The sequence below is a fragment of the Talpa europaea genome (genome assembly GCF_964194135.1).
Source record: "Talpa europaea genome assembly, chromosome: 7".
Classification (NCBI taxonomy): domain Eukaryota; kingdom Metazoa; phylum Chordata; class Mammalia; order Eulipotyphla; family Talpidae; genus Talpa; species Talpa europaea.
Window position 1 is genome coordinate 5,297,419 of NC_140074.1, and position 15,912 is coordinate 5,313,330.

General features: G+C 62.9%; 1 protein-coding gene across 1 annotated transcript in view; it reads left to right on the forward strand.

Moving 5' to 3' along the window:
• Nucleotides 1-1,536: 1,536 nt before the first annotated feature.
• NIBAN2 (niban apoptosis regulator 2) overlaps nucleotides 1,537-15,912 on the forward strand; it is a gene marked incomplete at both ends in the record, with an annotated part of 44,194 nt that continues 29,818 nt past the window's right edge. Inside the window, one exon of the mRNA XM_084237315.1 lies at nucleotides 1,537-1,591. Within this exon, the coding sequence (XP_084093441.1) occupies nucleotides 1,537-1,591 (55 nt within the window). The remainder of the gene's footprint in view (nucleotides 1,592-15,912) is intronic.

The window sequence follows — 15,912 nt, forward strand, 5'->3', positions numbered from 1 at the left end:
GGGCCAGGGACCCAGATGAATAGGACGGTGGGTGGTATGTTGTGAGGGGTGACTGACCCTATGCAGGACTCTGCATCTCAGCTAATCCTCACAACAAAGCATCACTCTGACAGGTGGGGAGGCTGAGGTTCAGCGCAAGGCCAACTTATCCAGGGTAACTTGTTTCAGCCTTACTTGACAGGGAGGCTAAGGTTCAATGGAAGGCCAAATTGTCCAGGGCCACAGAGCTGGTAGGGCAGCCTGGGCTTTCTCGTGCCTTTGCTCCCAGCATCTTGCAGAAGGCCTGGCTGGCAGGTGTGGATCACCTGTTTGCTGAATGACTGGTAAGTTACTGAAAGCATGAAAGAGTGCCAAGTGCCGATATCCCGTGAATCAACTTCAAAGCTTCCTTTTGTGGTGTTGACAGGGTGGAAGTGCCGGGGCTGGATAACGTTAGCTTTTATTGTCATCATTTTTGCCTGTCACAGCTGCAGTGAGAGCTGCCCAATCACAGGGCAGGATGCACAGGCAGGTGGTGAGTGCTCAGCCACCGGCGGGGTAAGGAGCAGAATCAGCAGCCCAGAAAGGCCTCTGCCACCCCGTCCATGATTTGGGAACCCCAGCTGTGAACCTGACTCTCTCCCCTACCGACTTGGGAGGCATGGGGGGTTGGAACGCAGACCCACGCCCAGCCCTGCAGACTCGGGTACCCAAAGTCCGTGCCACTGTTTTTAATCTGAGTCTTCCATAAACTGCAAAGTGGGGTTCCCCCATTCCTGACTCGCCCTGTCCCACAAGCAGCCCCCAAAGGCAATGGCCATCTGCTGAGCCAGAGGAAGGCCCGCCTGGCACTCGGACGGGTGTGGGGTGCTTTGGGTGCAAGTCCTCCACGAACACGCCCCTAACCCTGCAGATTGTGCAAGACGGGCCGGCACACCTCGGGGGCGTGTCCGATCAAGGGCGGGGAACTTCTTGAGAAAGGGCAGCGGCGGGAGGGCTGGGGGCAGAGGGGTGCAGGGGCAGGGGGCAGGGTGCAGGGGGCAGAGGGCGCCACGCCGCTCCCCGCACTTCTTCAGCCCAGGCGTCCCCACTCCCCCCGTCTTCCTCCGAGCGGCTCTTCTGGCGCCTGTCGGGGAGGGGGAGACACCCCGTCCTGCAGACGCCCCCACCCGCCTTCGTTGCGACCCGGGGCGGGGTGCGGCTCTCCGCGCGCCTCCCGCGGCCTCGGCCCTTCCCTTTGTCTCGGGCGCCCCGGCCCCCGGCCCCGCCCCGCCCACTAGCGGCCGGGGGCGGGGCTCCCAAAGGGGCGGGGCTTCCGCGTGGGCGGGGCTCTCCCGGGGTGGGCGGGGCGGGGCGGGGCGGGGCGCGCGGGGCGGCTGGGCCCCGGCTCTGGCGCGCGGCGCAGGCGGCCCCGGGAGCTTCGCGGCCGGAGCAGCAGCGCCAGCCGGAGCGGAGGCCACGGGAGGCGGCGGGGTCCGGGCGCGCCGGGATCATGGCGCCAGCGGCGTCCGCCTGAGCGGCGCGGGCAGCGGGGGCGGCCGGCGGCCCTTCCTCGCCATGGGGGACGTGCTGTCCACGCACCTGGACGACGCGCGGCGCCAGCACATCGCAGGTGGGTCCCGGGCGGCAGGACTCGCAGCGGGGTCGGCGGAGGCCCCCGGCCGCACCCCCACCCCGGCCCGCCGTGCTCGCGGGGCGCGGGGTCTCTGAGGGTCGGGCCCGGGCCGGCGGCGGCGGCGCCACCAGCCCGTCCGCGCGTCCCCGGCCCCTCCGCGGCGGGGCCCCTTCCCGCCCCTTTGTGCGCGCGTCCTTCCTCCCTTCGCGGGGTTCCGAGGCCACCCCGGCCCGTCTCCTCCGCCGGAAAGCCCTGCGAGCTGGTCTCCCGGGTCTCCAACACTGTCCCCAGCCCCCGCCCCCGCCTCGGGTACCCCGGCCTGGCGGCAGTCCAGGCCCCCTGCGCCGCCGAGGGCGCCCCGACCTGTCCCCAGCCGTCCCGGCCCCCCGCTGGCCTGGCCCCCGCCGCAGGACACGTGGCCGAGGCTTCAGGGGGCCAGCCCGGCGCGGCCCGGACTGCGGGCCGGGGCCGGGATAGCTGGGGAACGCTGGGGGAAGGGGGCGGCAGAGCTCAGCGTCTGGCACGGGCTCAGCCGAGCTCCTGCTGGCAGCCAAATCCAGGGGCTGGTCAAACCCCAAGCCCAGCCTCCTCAAATCCCTTCAGCCAGCCCTGCCCCCAGCCTGTCACTGAACGGCCACCACTTTCTCGCCAGGGCAGCTGCCCACTGGGCTCCCCGCCCCGGAGCACCAGAGGGTGCTGGGCTCCTCTCCCACCAACCCTGGAGAAGGGAGAGGTGGGGTGAGAATCTCAGACCATCTGGGACACTCCCTGCGGGGGCTCACCTGCCTGCCCTGCTCACCTGCCTGGCCCGGCTGGGGTGGAATCCCAGCATGTTTCCTGGGCGTGAGATCCTGGACAAGCCTCTCAAAGTCGGGGCACCTTGGTTTTCTCTTCTTTTTAGTGGGTCGAACGACTTCTTCCCTTGTGAGTTGTTGAGTCTTAAGTGACCTGATTCACGAGCTTGCTTAGCACAGGCCTGGCGCAGAGGAGGCACCGGTAGGCAGGGTGCCTGTTAGGGGAGGGCCGGGGCAGCCGATGGAGACAGGAGCCAGCTTCTCTTGGCTGAAGTTGCCTCTCCCTGTCCAGCGGCCCCAGAGCTCTGTGTCCACCTACACTTATTTGATGTGTCCTGCAGTCCTGTAGCTTTTCAGTTGTGTCCTGCCCGCTCATACCCCGTGAGATCAGGGACCAGGTGCCCTTAGCTCTGTGTCCCCACCCTGCTGAGCACAAAGGAGGTGCCGGGAAAGCTCGCCCACTGTCTGTGATCCAGGGCCTGTGTCCCGAGACCCCTCTCCCTCTTGTGCCGGGCCTGGGGCCAGGCCAGGGGGGAGGGTAATGTAGAAATGAGTCAGACCAAAGACGGACCAGCAGGGGGTTAAGTTCCCAGCTGCCTCCTTGTAGGGCAGCCCTGGACTCTGGGAGGAGGTAGGCGGGGCGGAGTCTTCCTGTCCCCTCCCTGTTGGTGGCAGCCTCCTGGGGCTCTGTAACAGTCTCTCCATTCACCACCTCCTGTGGCGGCCCCTCTCCGGTCTGGGTGGGGTATTCGATGGGGTTTTTCCTTCTTCCACCCCCAGCTCTGACTGTACCTCTGTACTTCCCACCTCCTGAGCTCACAACTGCCAGCTGCTTCCCCCTCTCCTGGCCATTTCACAGGGAGGAGACTGAGCCCACAAAAGGTGAAGTGTCCTCTCCCGGACAGGGTTAGGTTTGTTTTATGGACGCGGGGCTGGGTGAAGAGGGCTGTGCAATCAGAGCCTGCCGGCCTCTCTCTTCTCAACACTTCAGTGCTATTAATAACCCTCTTCAAATGCCTCACATTCCTGGTCCAGGCTCACCTGGGGGGCTCCTGAAGTGTGGCACGGCAGGAGGTTGGGGGAACCTCTATCCCCCTCCACAGCAGCAAACTGCCCTGGAAATCTCCAGTTCAGGGGAGTGAGGGCGAGCCCCAGCCACCTCTGGTAATCCGGGCGCCCTGCTCACCCCACCCCAGGAGCAGAACACTCTCATACCAGACAATTAAAATTCCAGAGCCCTCCCTACCTGGGCCTGCTCCTCCACCCCGAGGACCAGGACCGGGCCGCCCCTGTAGAAACGTCAGCTCTGGAACACCCCTTCCCTCCAGGCCGTGAGCGCCAAGGCCTGCGAGGTTTGTGGCTTGGCCAGCGGCTCCCGCAGCTTAGTGCCCGCCTGGAGCAGGTGAGCAGGTGAATGAATGCCAGCCTGCAAGTCCTGGCAGAGGTCAGGCACGCTTCTGCCCACGGTGCTGTTCTGCTGCCACAGTACCTTTCATCCTGGGATTCAAGGCCTCTGGCAAGCAGGGACTTGTTCCCACACCAGTGGCTCTGTGGAGCGGGTGCAAGATAGCTCCCACCTACTTTTGTGAGGGAGTTTGCGTGGAGGAAAGAGCCCTGGCCTGGGAGCCAGGACACCTGTGTGACAGGGGCGGGCCTCAGTTTCCCTAGTTGTGAACGGAAGTGGGTGTCTCCTGATGGCTGAAGTCCCTTCCTGCTCCAGGGGCTGAGTAGATCCCACTCTGCTCCAGACTTGAGCCAACTCGGGTCCCCACATTGATGCCACAGTGTGTTGGCTACCGTGACCGTGGGTAGCCTCTTCACCAGCTGCCTGCCCTGTAAAATGGGAATAGTGCCTTCCTGCTCGGCACCGTGGCAAGGACGTAATGAGCTGATATTCCGTGCTGGAGGCTTAGCGCGTGCTCTGCGCATTCACTACTGTTGCCGCAAACTGTCATTTACTCTGTTATTGATTCCCTGGTGGACGGGGGTGCAGGCAGATGTTTGGTGTTTGAGGGTTGTAGCTGTCGCCTCTGAGGTTTTCCCAGCCCTTGGGGTCAGGGTGGATGCAAAATCCCTCCTGGGATTTTCAAGCCCTTCACCGCGTGGGCCTCCTGCGTGGGCCTCCTGTGTCGGCACATGCGTGAGCTGGGTGTGGGTGACCTGGCGCGGCTCCAGAGGGCGGTGAGGGGGGCCCATGTGACTGGTGGCAGAAGGAACTAGGAGGAGCTTAGGTCCACCCACACCTTCCACCTGACCCAGAGGACGGGACTCACACAGGGGGTGGGTCAGGGCCGCGGGGAGCGTTTCTATCTATGGCCAGAGCGGTGCGAAGCGAGGAGGGCAGGTGAGGGAATGAGCTCGGCGCTGCAAGTAGGACCTGGGGTCTGCACCCTTGGCCGGGGACCTGCATCGGACCGGCATCTGCTTCTAGGACAGCCTTGACGCTCCCAGTAGTTCTGCTGGAAATTCTATTTGCCAGGATGAAATTCTGGGGGCATGGACATGCTCTCCCCCAGCCGCCATCACGGTTATTCCCAGTGAGGGCTGGCGAGGGGCTGACCCTACCTGTGCCCCTCCCTCTGCGGGGTTCACCTTCCCCCTGGCTAATTCTTCTTTAAAATACCAGCTTTCTTGAAACCTAATTCCCCTGCCGGAGGATTCAGCCCCTTAAAGCTTGTCTAGTCACAGAGTACGGCTTGCACCATCCAAGAGTGAAAAGCAAAAAACAAACCTCCCTCCATCTTCCCTCCCTGCTACCCCACGCCCCAGAAGAAACCCCTCGAGTGTGGCCTGGCCCCTCCAGACCTCCCCTGTCCCCCACGTCCACCTTGTCCATACGAGGGCGTTGAGTCGCACCTGTGCTGGGACTTTCACTCCGCTGTCGTGATCTCCCCCAACCCTGCGCCAGGGCACATGAGTACACCCCATCTTTATGGGGGGCTTCCCTCTCTGTGTCCCTCAGCCTAGTCCTTGAGTGGCGTGTGGGTCGCTGCCAGTGCTTGGCTGGTCCTCACCAACCGCCCAGCGCCTTACCCACCCGGCCGGGTTCCAGGGTCAGCACCCGACTCCCAGCTCACCTTGCGATGCACCGAGGCCTCTGGGGAGGCCCTGACCTCTGACCTCGCCCCTGCCTGTGCTGAGTGTGGGCAGTACTCCCGGCCTCGGCCCTGAGCGGCAGAGCCCCGGGACAGGCAGATGTGAGACAGGACAGCTCCTTTCTTGAGAATCTTTTCTCAAGTGGATGTGACAAACTTCCCTCTATTGGGAAGTGGCCAGAGGTCCTGGAGTGAAGGGGGGTGGTTTGGACACTTTGATGGAAGCGTGGCCCTAGGCTTTGCCGCCAGACCAGCCTGGCCGGAAGCGGCGACCGCCCCGCCTGGGCCACGGCCCTTTGCCGAGGTCTGGGTCAGCCCCCGGGGGTGAAGCGTCTGGGGATTCAGCTCCACTCTTGTGTCCTCTTACATAATGTCCTTTTGTTGGTGCTGACCCTGCTGCCCCCTCCCTCCAGCCTCCACGCCACCGGTGCCTCTCCCGCCCGGAGGCCTGGGATCCCTGCCTGGCCCCTCCGCCCTTCCCACACACACTGCCAAAGGGACCTTTCTAAACCCCCACTGGGCAGCGGCGCTCCCTCCCTGCCCCTGAGGAATGAAGCTTACGCTGAGAACGGGACTCACCACTAGCCGGCCGCCCCCTCTCCACGTAGCTCCCTCCCGTGTTGACGTTACACTTCGCTGGGATGACTCAAGGCCCGGTGTCTTGCTTCTGCCACTGGACGATGCCTGATAAACAGCTCTCCCAGGTCACTCCAACCTCCCTGGAAGCATTCCTGGGGCTGCTTCTTGCTCCCTCGACGCCGCGCATGCGGGTGCTTTCTTAGCCTTTTCCCAAGTGCTGGCTGTTGGGTAACTGCTGACACGGAGGCTGGTTCAGGACAGGCCGAGTCTGAGTCTGCCCTTCCCCGTCTGCTCGGCTTCCCTGCAGAAGACACATTCATCCTCTTGCCCGACCTGCTTCCTGGAACCTGGGCATTTTGAGGGAGACTTTCCCGGGAGCCCCTGGCACCTCTGAGCATCATCCCAATGGGAGTGGGCACCAAGGGGCCGCCCGTGAGCTGCGAACGTGGCCTGAGGATCTCACCTCTGGTGTGTGACCACGTGCCCACTTCCCCTGCGGCCCTGGCCACAGAACCACACCGTCTCTTGCCTGAGCACGGTGGAAGGACTCGAGCTCATTCAGGCCCTTACTCTGCTGTAACATGGGGTCTCGCGAGCACTCCCTGCGTGAGGCCTCCCTTTGCCTCTATCCTCTCACGGAAGGCTCACCCTCCCCTCCCGGCGTCCTACAGGTGGGGGAGAGCGGGCTGATGGCAGGCCCAGACCGGAGGGCCAGGCTTGCTGTTAAAACCAGGCCACACTGTGGCTCTACCGTCCCTGGTGCCCAGATCGGGCCGGGGGCATCGTGGAAGAGGCGCCAAAGAGAAGCAGGCTGTGGGGAAGGCGCTGGGGCAGGAGGCGCCGAGTAGGAAGAGGGTGGCTTGCGTCCCTGCCTCCTTCCTGGAGGTTGCACAAATGTGTCCCTCCCGCCATTACTCAGTCGGCTCTGCCACTCAAGACTCTCTTCGACCAGTTCTGTGCTCCTGCTGGTCCCGCCGCCCCCCCTGCAGCCAGAGCCCGTGACTCATTTCACCCCGGGTCTCCTGCAACATCATCTGCGGTTGCAGACATTCCTGAGCTGCTTTTTCCTGCCCCCTGCTCCTCCTCCCATCCACTTCCCTGCCCGGGAAGAAGGGTTTTCTGGAGCCAGGCTGGGCACAGTTTAAAGGGAAGATGAAGCAGAAGCCTGGGTTTAAAGCCCTCGGGGTGGAGCAGAGCTGTGCCCGCTCTTGGTAGAATCCTGCGGCCTGAGTCACAGAGGCCGCACTTTTGATGGTGTGGATTTTAAAACTGGAAGAACAGGAAGTGCCCATCTCCCGAGGCACCCAGTTCCACACCCTGGGAACCAGCCCAGATGGGAGATGCGCTGCTTCTGGCCCTTCGAGCTGCAGGGCCCCGCCCGGGGACACAGAGGCTGGTAAGCTGGAGGACGCAGGGAGTCAGAGGCCCAGGGCCAGCTCTCCGGGCAGACCCTTGGGCTCGAGGCCACTGGACAGCATGGTGCTTGTGTCTCAGCGTCCTCTGTAGAAGAGGCTTCTCAGGGGGTGCGGCCCCTGGGGGGCAGCACGAGGCTAGTGGGTGGTGAGAACACACCGCCTCAGGCCCCTCCCCAGCCCCTGGTCATGTGCCCCTGAAGCCGGCTTGCTCCAGCGTGGGGCGCCCCAGCCTGTGGCCCTGGACACCTCGGCGGTCAGAGGCACCTGGAGGGCAGCGAGACAGAGCCCCACAGCAGTCAGTCATTCAACACAGCGTCCTTTCTGTGCCAGGCACGGGGGATAGACGGAACAAGCCCCCTGCCTTGCATGGTCACGTGTCTGGAACTAGATTTGTGGGGCTCAATCCTGGCCCCTGGTTGCCCTTTGCTTTGTGGCTCTGGACCAATGGCGGTGCCTCCCTGTGCCTTCTCTCCCCATCCATGACCCCAAGGCCAGACTCTACTCGTGGGAATTCTCTGTCTCTAGGAGACCCCCTCCCTGGGGGTCTCAAGGTGCCTCCCAAAGGCGGGGTAGGTTTGGGTGTTAGAAGCTGAGCGGGCAGGTCCCTGTTTGTGTGAGGGGGTGTGCAGGGCTGGGATGGGCTCTGACCCCGGGCACACTTAGTCCTTCCTTTTTTTTTTTTTTTTTTTTTTTTTTTTTTTTTGTGGGACCCTCGCCGGCGGCCCGGGAACGAACCGGTGCTGCAGAGGCTGCGTACAGCCTCGCAGCCCAGCGCTCAACCACCGCTGCGCCACCAGGGAAGGCCCCACTTAGTCCTTCTTACATGCAGTCCATCATCATTACATGCACCTGCTGTGTGTCAGGCACCGCGTCAGCACCAGGAACACGCTGCTGTGCAGACCCCTGCATGGTCTTGCCTGCCTGCTGCCTTCCGGCTGGCCAGCCCCCCTCAGGGCAAGGCACGTTCTCGGGGGGCAAACCTTCTGAGGCAAAATGTGAGCGGGGGGTCTGGCCTCATGGGTGAGGGGGCGGGAGGTGAAGTGGAAGGAGCCGCCGGGATGGCCCTGGAGAAGGGGGCGACGTTGTCCTGAGGGCCCTGGGGAGGCCTCAGGTGTCTTTGGTCAGCTGTGCTGAAGGAGGATGGGCCTGGGCCAGGCTGGTGGGGTGGCGGGGACAGAGCTGCCAGGCCTCTGTGATGCCCACTGGGGTTAGAGATGTGGGTCTGTCCTTGGCCTGTAGGGGCGACACCCCCAGGCCTGCAGTCTCTGTTTCCCTCCCTCTGGCCATGGGAGGCCCTTAGGCAGGTCCCAGCTGAGAACCTTTGTCCCCCTTCCAAGAACGGCGTGGAGGGAGGGCCAGACCTGCGTTCTGAGATCCTGTAGCAGATGCCCTGTCACTTGGCAGCTGCCTCCCATTCTCTGGGCCTTGGGCGCCTCATCTGTGAAGTGGGTATCCCAGACTCATTATGCGGGCGGGGGCTAATGAGACAAGGTGACTCCTGGTGTGCATCACCCGTGGCAGTACATGCCAAGGTGTCCCTTCTCGGGAGACCCCAAGTGCTTGTGAGAGGGGCCAGGGTGCTGGGCATGGGCTTCATGCGCAGGGCTGCGAGCTCCAGTGGGAAACCTCGCGTCCAGGGCACAGGAAGAAAGAATTTTGGTTTGCAAAGTGTGAACCCCACTTTCCCACCCATACCTCTGCCTCTGGCCACGCCAACTGCAGCTGTGTCCATCCTCCCCATGCCCCACGCAGAACAGAGCTGGCTTGTGTCCAACCCACTTTGTTAAGACAGCATCTTCCAGAAGAGGAGGCCCTTGTGTAGGAAACTGCTCACGTCTTGTGCTCCACCCACCTTTAACCACCCCACCTGCCAGGAGCCTTTGTGGGTGCAGAGCCCAGGGCTGGCGACCTTAGGAAGCCTGTGCCCTCCTCGGGTGCTAGAACAGCCTCTGAGCCCTTCCAGCTCTGACCTCTTGGGAGCCAATAGCCCATGGACTGCATTGAAGGTACAGATCGGGGCCCAGGAAGTCCTCATGCGTGAAGCCACCTTGCTGTGGCAGGAGGAGCTCACTCTGAGTGTTGTCTTTGCCCAACCTGGGGCTGTGAGCCCTGACCTCCTGGGAAGGCCCCGTGCTGCGGGCTGGATGCAGTGGGTGGTGTGACAAAGGCAGCGGATCTCTGTGTCATCCAGAGCATGAGCTGGCTCGCTCATCCTGGTTAGCCCCACTCCAAGGGCAGCGTGTTTGGCTTGGTGGGGGGGGGGCAGCCGGCCTCGGCTCTGGGTGTGTGAAGATTCAGGGAGGTGGTACCATGGTCTACCTGGCCCCGGAAGGTGCTCAGGAGTTGGCAGATCCATTTTAGCTGAGTTTGGGGGGAGCTGTGTCACTTGCCTGGGCCTGCCAGGGCCTTCTGGACACCAGAGGGGGAGTGAGCACAGAGTTGCACTTGTCCTACCTTTTGTCTTTGCCTTTTTTGTGGCTTGGGGGTCATGGTGAAAGTGGGTCGGGGAGAAGAGAACATATCCTGCACCGGGCCTGGTGCACTGTGGGCTCCAGGGCACCCACAGAAGGCATGGCATGCCTGCGGCCTGCTGGGGCGACATCTCCCCTCAACCCGAGCTTGGTGCTTGCTGATGGGCAGTGGCTGCTTTTCTTACTCGGGCCCAGACCCTCTTCCCATTTGCGGCCGTCTCATCAATATCCTCCGCCATTTCCTTACTGAGTAAACTGAGGCCCAGAGAGTGGAGAGGACTCAGCCTGGGCCTCCGTGGCTGCAGAACCCAGGCCCGATTCTTTCCTCTCCTTCCTCCCCTGGCAACCAGCCCAGGACGACCCCAGACAGCAAGGCTGGCCAGGGACGGCGTGATTGGCCTGGGTGGGGCTGTGGAGGTTATAATTTTGAAAACCGAGTAAACAAACCCTTCGGGCGAGAGAAGCGGGCCCTGTGCCGGCTGCACAGATAGGCCTGTGTCTGGGGAGACAGCCCGACCTGTCCACAGGACAGCGAGGTGTGGCTATTCAGAGGAGCCCACCGTCCTCTCCCCCCCACCCCCCACTTGCGTATTTAAGACTGTGGGGAAGGGGGCGGGCGGGCTCCGGGGCCACCCTGCCCAGCCTGGCAGGGGCAGCCTGCTCTCGCTCTGCTCTGTCACAGCTGCTCTGTCACAGCTCGCGGTGGCTTCGGTTGGGGGGCAGCCCCTCTCGGCCTCAGTTCCGTCTCTAAGGTGGGGGTGACCCCATGGCTCCCGGGGGTGGCTCGGGTAGGGGTGGCGGAGCCAAGTGGTTGAATGCCCTGAGCCTCTCCCTCACCCTGACCGGAGGCCAGCTGGGATCTCAGAAATTTTTCCTTTCTTTGTGGCCTCAGGCGGGGCCTCTCTGAGCCGAAGGGTTACTTTCTCTGTGACCCGAGAGTCCAAACCTCCAATCCCAGCTAGTCGTAGCAGGCCGCCCAGCTCAGCTTTCCTGGTTTCCTGTTGAGATTGTGGCAGAATCTGAGAGGAGCTGCCTCTGGGGCCTGCCTGGCAGGCGTCGTGGGGAGGGGCGGGGGTGCTGGGCTGCTGTGTGACCTGGAGCCCCCCAGGGTGGGGCCCAGAGACTTCCTGGACGATTAGGGGCAGAGCCCCTCGGCTCCCCTCCCCTCTTTCTGCTTCTGAGAGTCCAGCTCTGTGGTGGGAGCAAAGTCTAGCCTCGCTCTGGGCCTCAGTTTCCCCAATGAAAGGGCCAGAGAGAGCCTCTGCAAGGCCTCTGGGTCAGGTTCCAGGCCCCATAGGACTGGCTGCTACAGCCAGGACACTCACTGGGCCCACCTGTGGCAGGTAGGTCACAGCCCCTGCAGACTTCTCGGGTGGTTGTGGCTGGGATTCTCGTCCTTGGTGAGCACACGAGGGCTGCGTTGGTCGCTGTGGCTCCCTGGGGTGGACACTGTGTTCTCTGGGGCCAGGGCCCCTCTGTCAGCCACTAGCCAAGTGCCCCTGGACAGTCCCTTTGGGTCTGTAGGCCTCAGTTTCATCAGCTGTAAAATGGGAATGAAGATAACCCGTCACTGGGTTGTGAGGTTTAAGTCACATCTTGTGGGTTTATAAATTTCATTTCTGTGTAATTAACACGGTGCCGGGCACAGTAAATGCTCGATAACCAGTAGCCAGACTTGGCGTCTGTCAGCTTAAGTTGCTTCAACGCCCTGCGAGCAGTGAGTGAGCGGACGTCTCTGCAGGGCTCGTCAGGCCCGAAGCTCCGTGGACGAAGGGCCTGGTGGGCAGCGTGGGCAGTGGGGCGGTCGGAGGGTGGGGCTCCCGTGGTGGGGTTCAGGCCCCCGCCAGGCGGTCAGACTTCCCCTCTGCCTCTCTGGAAGGAGCGGCTCGGGCCAGGCCACGTCTCAGCCCGCAGGCCGGAGCGCGTGCAGCCGCGCTGGCTTCCTTCCTCCAGCGCAGTCCTCTGTCTGACTCACCGGCCTTGAGCCCTTTGTTCTCGCCCTTGGGCTTCAAGGGTGAGGCCAGAGCCTGGGGATTCGCTCCCCGATGGGCTGACCCTCCCCCCGGCTCCTGACCCTCTGCAGCTCTGGGGTGCTGGGCCTCCAGGCCTGAGCCCGAAGCGTGACAGGACCGGAGCCCCGGTCCTGGTGTCCCCACAGACTCCCCGGGCGTCAGGCACCGGGACACTTGCTCACGGAGCCCTCATACGTGCTTGGCACCCAACCCGGCCCAGCCCGCGGAGAGCTCCTGGCTCGGCAGGAGAGGGGCGTCCAGCGGCTACAGTCAGTCATTATTCAGCAACTGGCAGAGGGCAAATGGTGGGGTGCCCAGCTCTGAGAGCCAGCCCGTGTGGCCCTGCGCGGGCTGTGGGCAGGGCGCCCTCGGCCTGTCCCCGCCATGCTCTTGTTTGCTCTCCTGTCACAATGAGGGAACAGGCTCCGCAGGCCTGGGGGCTCGCCCTGTGAGCGGAGTGGGTGGGAGAGGCCGCTCTGGTCCCCTCCCTCGTGACCCTGGTTCCTTGTCAGGAAAACGGACCGTCTGGGGTGGCGGGTGTCTTGACAGCCACACAGGGCTGAGCCCGGGGGACACCAGCCTGGGGCCGGCGTGACGGCGGGGCCGAGCCGCAGTCCTTTCTCTGCGACCCTCGGCAGAAAGACGGGCGCTCAGGCCCCTCAGACGCTGGGTCTCTAAAAGCTAGGGGGGCAGGGGCTGCCGGGAAGGGGGTCCTCACCATCCCTACCCCACAGTGGGCGCAGCGGCAGACAAGTGGCCCGGAGCCTCTTGGGGAACCCACCACCTTTCCCGGCGGGAGGCAGCCTGGGTGCCCGGGAGGAGGGGAGAGCCGGCGCCGCGGGCGTGGTCAGTGGCGCGTACGCAGCCCGGGAAAGCGGCCGCATCGCTGTGTCTGCAGGGGTATTCGTGGAACAGAGGGTGGAAGGAGTCAGCGAGATGTTAGTAGGGGTTTTGGGGGGATGGTGGGATAATGGAGTGTTTACATTTTTATCTTCATTCTTTCTTTTTCATGGTGGTGTCTTAAGTCAGGAGGAAGAGCTCCACTGACTATATTTTGGGAAAAAAATTTGATTCTTCTTGTCTGACTCCAGAAATCTGAGCTACCCTGCCCCAACGAGAGCACCAAGGGGGTCGCAAAGTGCTGAGTGCACCTGGGAGAGAGGGAGAGAGCAGGGAAGATTCTGGAAGGGGGTTGTTGGAGCTGGGTGGGTCGGGGCTACCTTAGTCGGGGTGCAGGCAGGTGGAAGGAGTGGCCTGACATTGCTGCCTATCTGCGGTGGGGGTGGCGGGGTGGGGGCAGAGCCCCGGGGGTACAGCCTGAGGGCCAGGCAAAGGAACTTGGGGTGGGGCCCCGTCTCATCAGCACTTGCTGGCTGGGCTTCAGAAGGAGGATTTCATCTCTGCTGCTATGGTCAGGAATGACAGTGAACATTTACTGGGCACCTTGAGCCTGGCCTGGGAGGCGCCGCTGGCCTCGCATGGGTGAGGCTGAGATGTGGATTGATTCCACAACATGGAGTCTCCCAATGAAGGTCAGGTGTGGGTGGGGGCAGTGGGGTGGAGAGACTGGTGGGTTCTCATCTAACTGGGAGAGTCTTTGACCCCCAGCCTCCAGCCTTAGGGGCCCCGGGCCCCCGGTGATAGCCGTGCTGCTGAAGGAGTGTGGGGAGAGGCTGGGCTCGTGGGCCCCTCCGCAGGCTCGAGGCTTCTCCTTCCGCCTGTCTTGGCCACCTCAGTGCTCCGTGCCTCTGTTTCCCCATCTGTAAAGTGGGGGCAGCTGTAACTTCCTTCGGGAGTCTTGTGGGCCTTATAAGGGATGCCTGGTGCCTGGCGCACGGCAAACACCCAGAGGAGAGTTTCTGCCCTTGAGGGAAGGTGCCATTGTCCCCACCAAGGTGAGGGCTTCCGTCCTGGACGAGGCCTGGCAGACTGGACTCGAGTGACAGCTCAGTGGTGAGCTCTGCCCTCCGGCTCAGTCCTGTAGCAGCTCCTACCTCCTGGCACCTGCCAAGGGTGCTGTCCTCACAGCCCCGAATGTGTTAGCAGGTGGCCAAGGGGCACCCCAGCACCCCCAAATTTGCAACCACAGAGTTGAGTCTGGCCATCCATGTGCACAAGAGTACTCTGTGTAAAGGAACTTGAATAGAATTGGGGAGAGAGGAGAGAGGAAAGGATTACAACTCCCCCATAGAATACCCGCTTACCGGTAGAACACCCGCTTACCCGTCCCCTTGTGGCTAAATGGCCCAGTCTGACGGGATTGGCCTCAAGCGGGTGTCCGGGGCCTGAAAGCTTGCCTGCCACAGGGAAGGCGCTCCTGGTGGGGGACCAGAGGGAAGAGGCGGAAGGGAGCAGGCAAATCTGGGGCGAAAGTACAAATCAAGGTAGCTGCCGCCACCGCCAGCCTCCCCGCGGGCCCCTGACCCACAGGTCTCCTCCAGGAGCCTCTACATGTCTCTCGTCCCCGGGCCTGCTCCACGCTCCCCGAGTCCCCGGTACACGCGCGAAGCCTCCTCCGGGGCTCGCCCGAGCCCGCCTGCCGTCGGTGGCGCAGCTCACCTTGGCCGCTCGGCGCCGCCCTGGCCAGGCGGGGCTGGAAACGCGGTCTCTCTCCCGACAGTTGCTTGGCCTTGCCACGGGGGCGTCCTGGCGCGCCCCTCTCGCTGCCGTTGCTACACGAGCAATAGCTAATGATGAAGGAAAAATGAGAAAGTCAACATTCGTCATGGTGAAAAATGAAAATCGCCAATAATCCTACCACCCAGAGACAGTGGCTTTCAGGCATTTTCCTGATACATAATCACCGTGGATGGTGGGCCTACGCGCCTCCCCTGCAGCCGCTGACTACAGAATGTTCCACCTTAACCTGCACCTTAACCTGCTCAGCCCTTTTGCTGGGCACTGAGTTGTGAGCTTTCGCCGCTGGAAACAGGGCTGTGGTGGAAACCTTGGTCATTTCCTTGGGACAGACCCACCCATTCCCCCCCCACCCCCGAAGTTTGAGTCCAGGGCCCCGGGGTGCCGGGTGGGGAGGTGGTCTTCACCCTCCCAACGACCCCTTCTGGGAGGACAGGCCCCCAAGGAAGCCCAGTGGAGCTGGGAGCCGGGGAGCAGCTCCGCCCCAGACATCAGACTAAGCCGGCTGAGGGAGTGAAGGGGGGAAGGGGACAGGCAGGGGGCAGCACTGCAAAGGCCCAAAGCTGGGAGAGCACAGGTCCAGGGGGACCCCGGAATGCCCCAGAAGCCGGTGGTTTTGCTGAGGTTCTCTGGCTCTGCTGGCTGCTCCTCCACGTGTACAAGCTGCTGGTACCTCCGTCCCTTTCTTTGTGGGCTGCATTTTCTTAGTGGGGGAGCAGAAGCAGGGGAATGTGCCTGCCCCAGGAGGGGAGGGGAGGCTGGTAGACCAGGCAGTGCCTGCCTCTCAGTGTGGTCCCCGTCCCAGCGCCAGCCTAGAGGGGGCAGGGCCTGCCCAGCTCCTGTTTCCCAGGCCCTCTGCAGGTGCTGTATCGATTGACAGAATCTGCTGGAAGAGGAAACTGAGGATGCCAGCTTAGGTGACAGCTCAGTTTGCGTGACTGGGTGGCGACCTTTGCTGCTGCTGGCGTGTTGGCATGTGACCTTGGGGTGGCCTGGCCAGCTCCAGACTGGGCCCCAGCTGCACAGGGCTGGAGAGCCGCTGACTGGTGATGCCCGGGGCTGGGAAGCGTCCGTCCCAGACCTCGTGGGCCCTGCCCAGAAAACGCCATCCTCTTCCTGTCTCTTCAGAGGCCTGGGAGACTGCTTTGGGGGGCGCTGGTGTAATCTCACACAATCAGTAAACAAACATTTACGTGCTGGCTGCCAGGCCAGGCGCCGGCTCTGTCATGAATGAGACGGACAGAGTCCCTGCCCTTGCGGGGAAAACCACACCAAACAGTGCCTTATTAGAGCAAAGTGTGCTAATGACTAATGG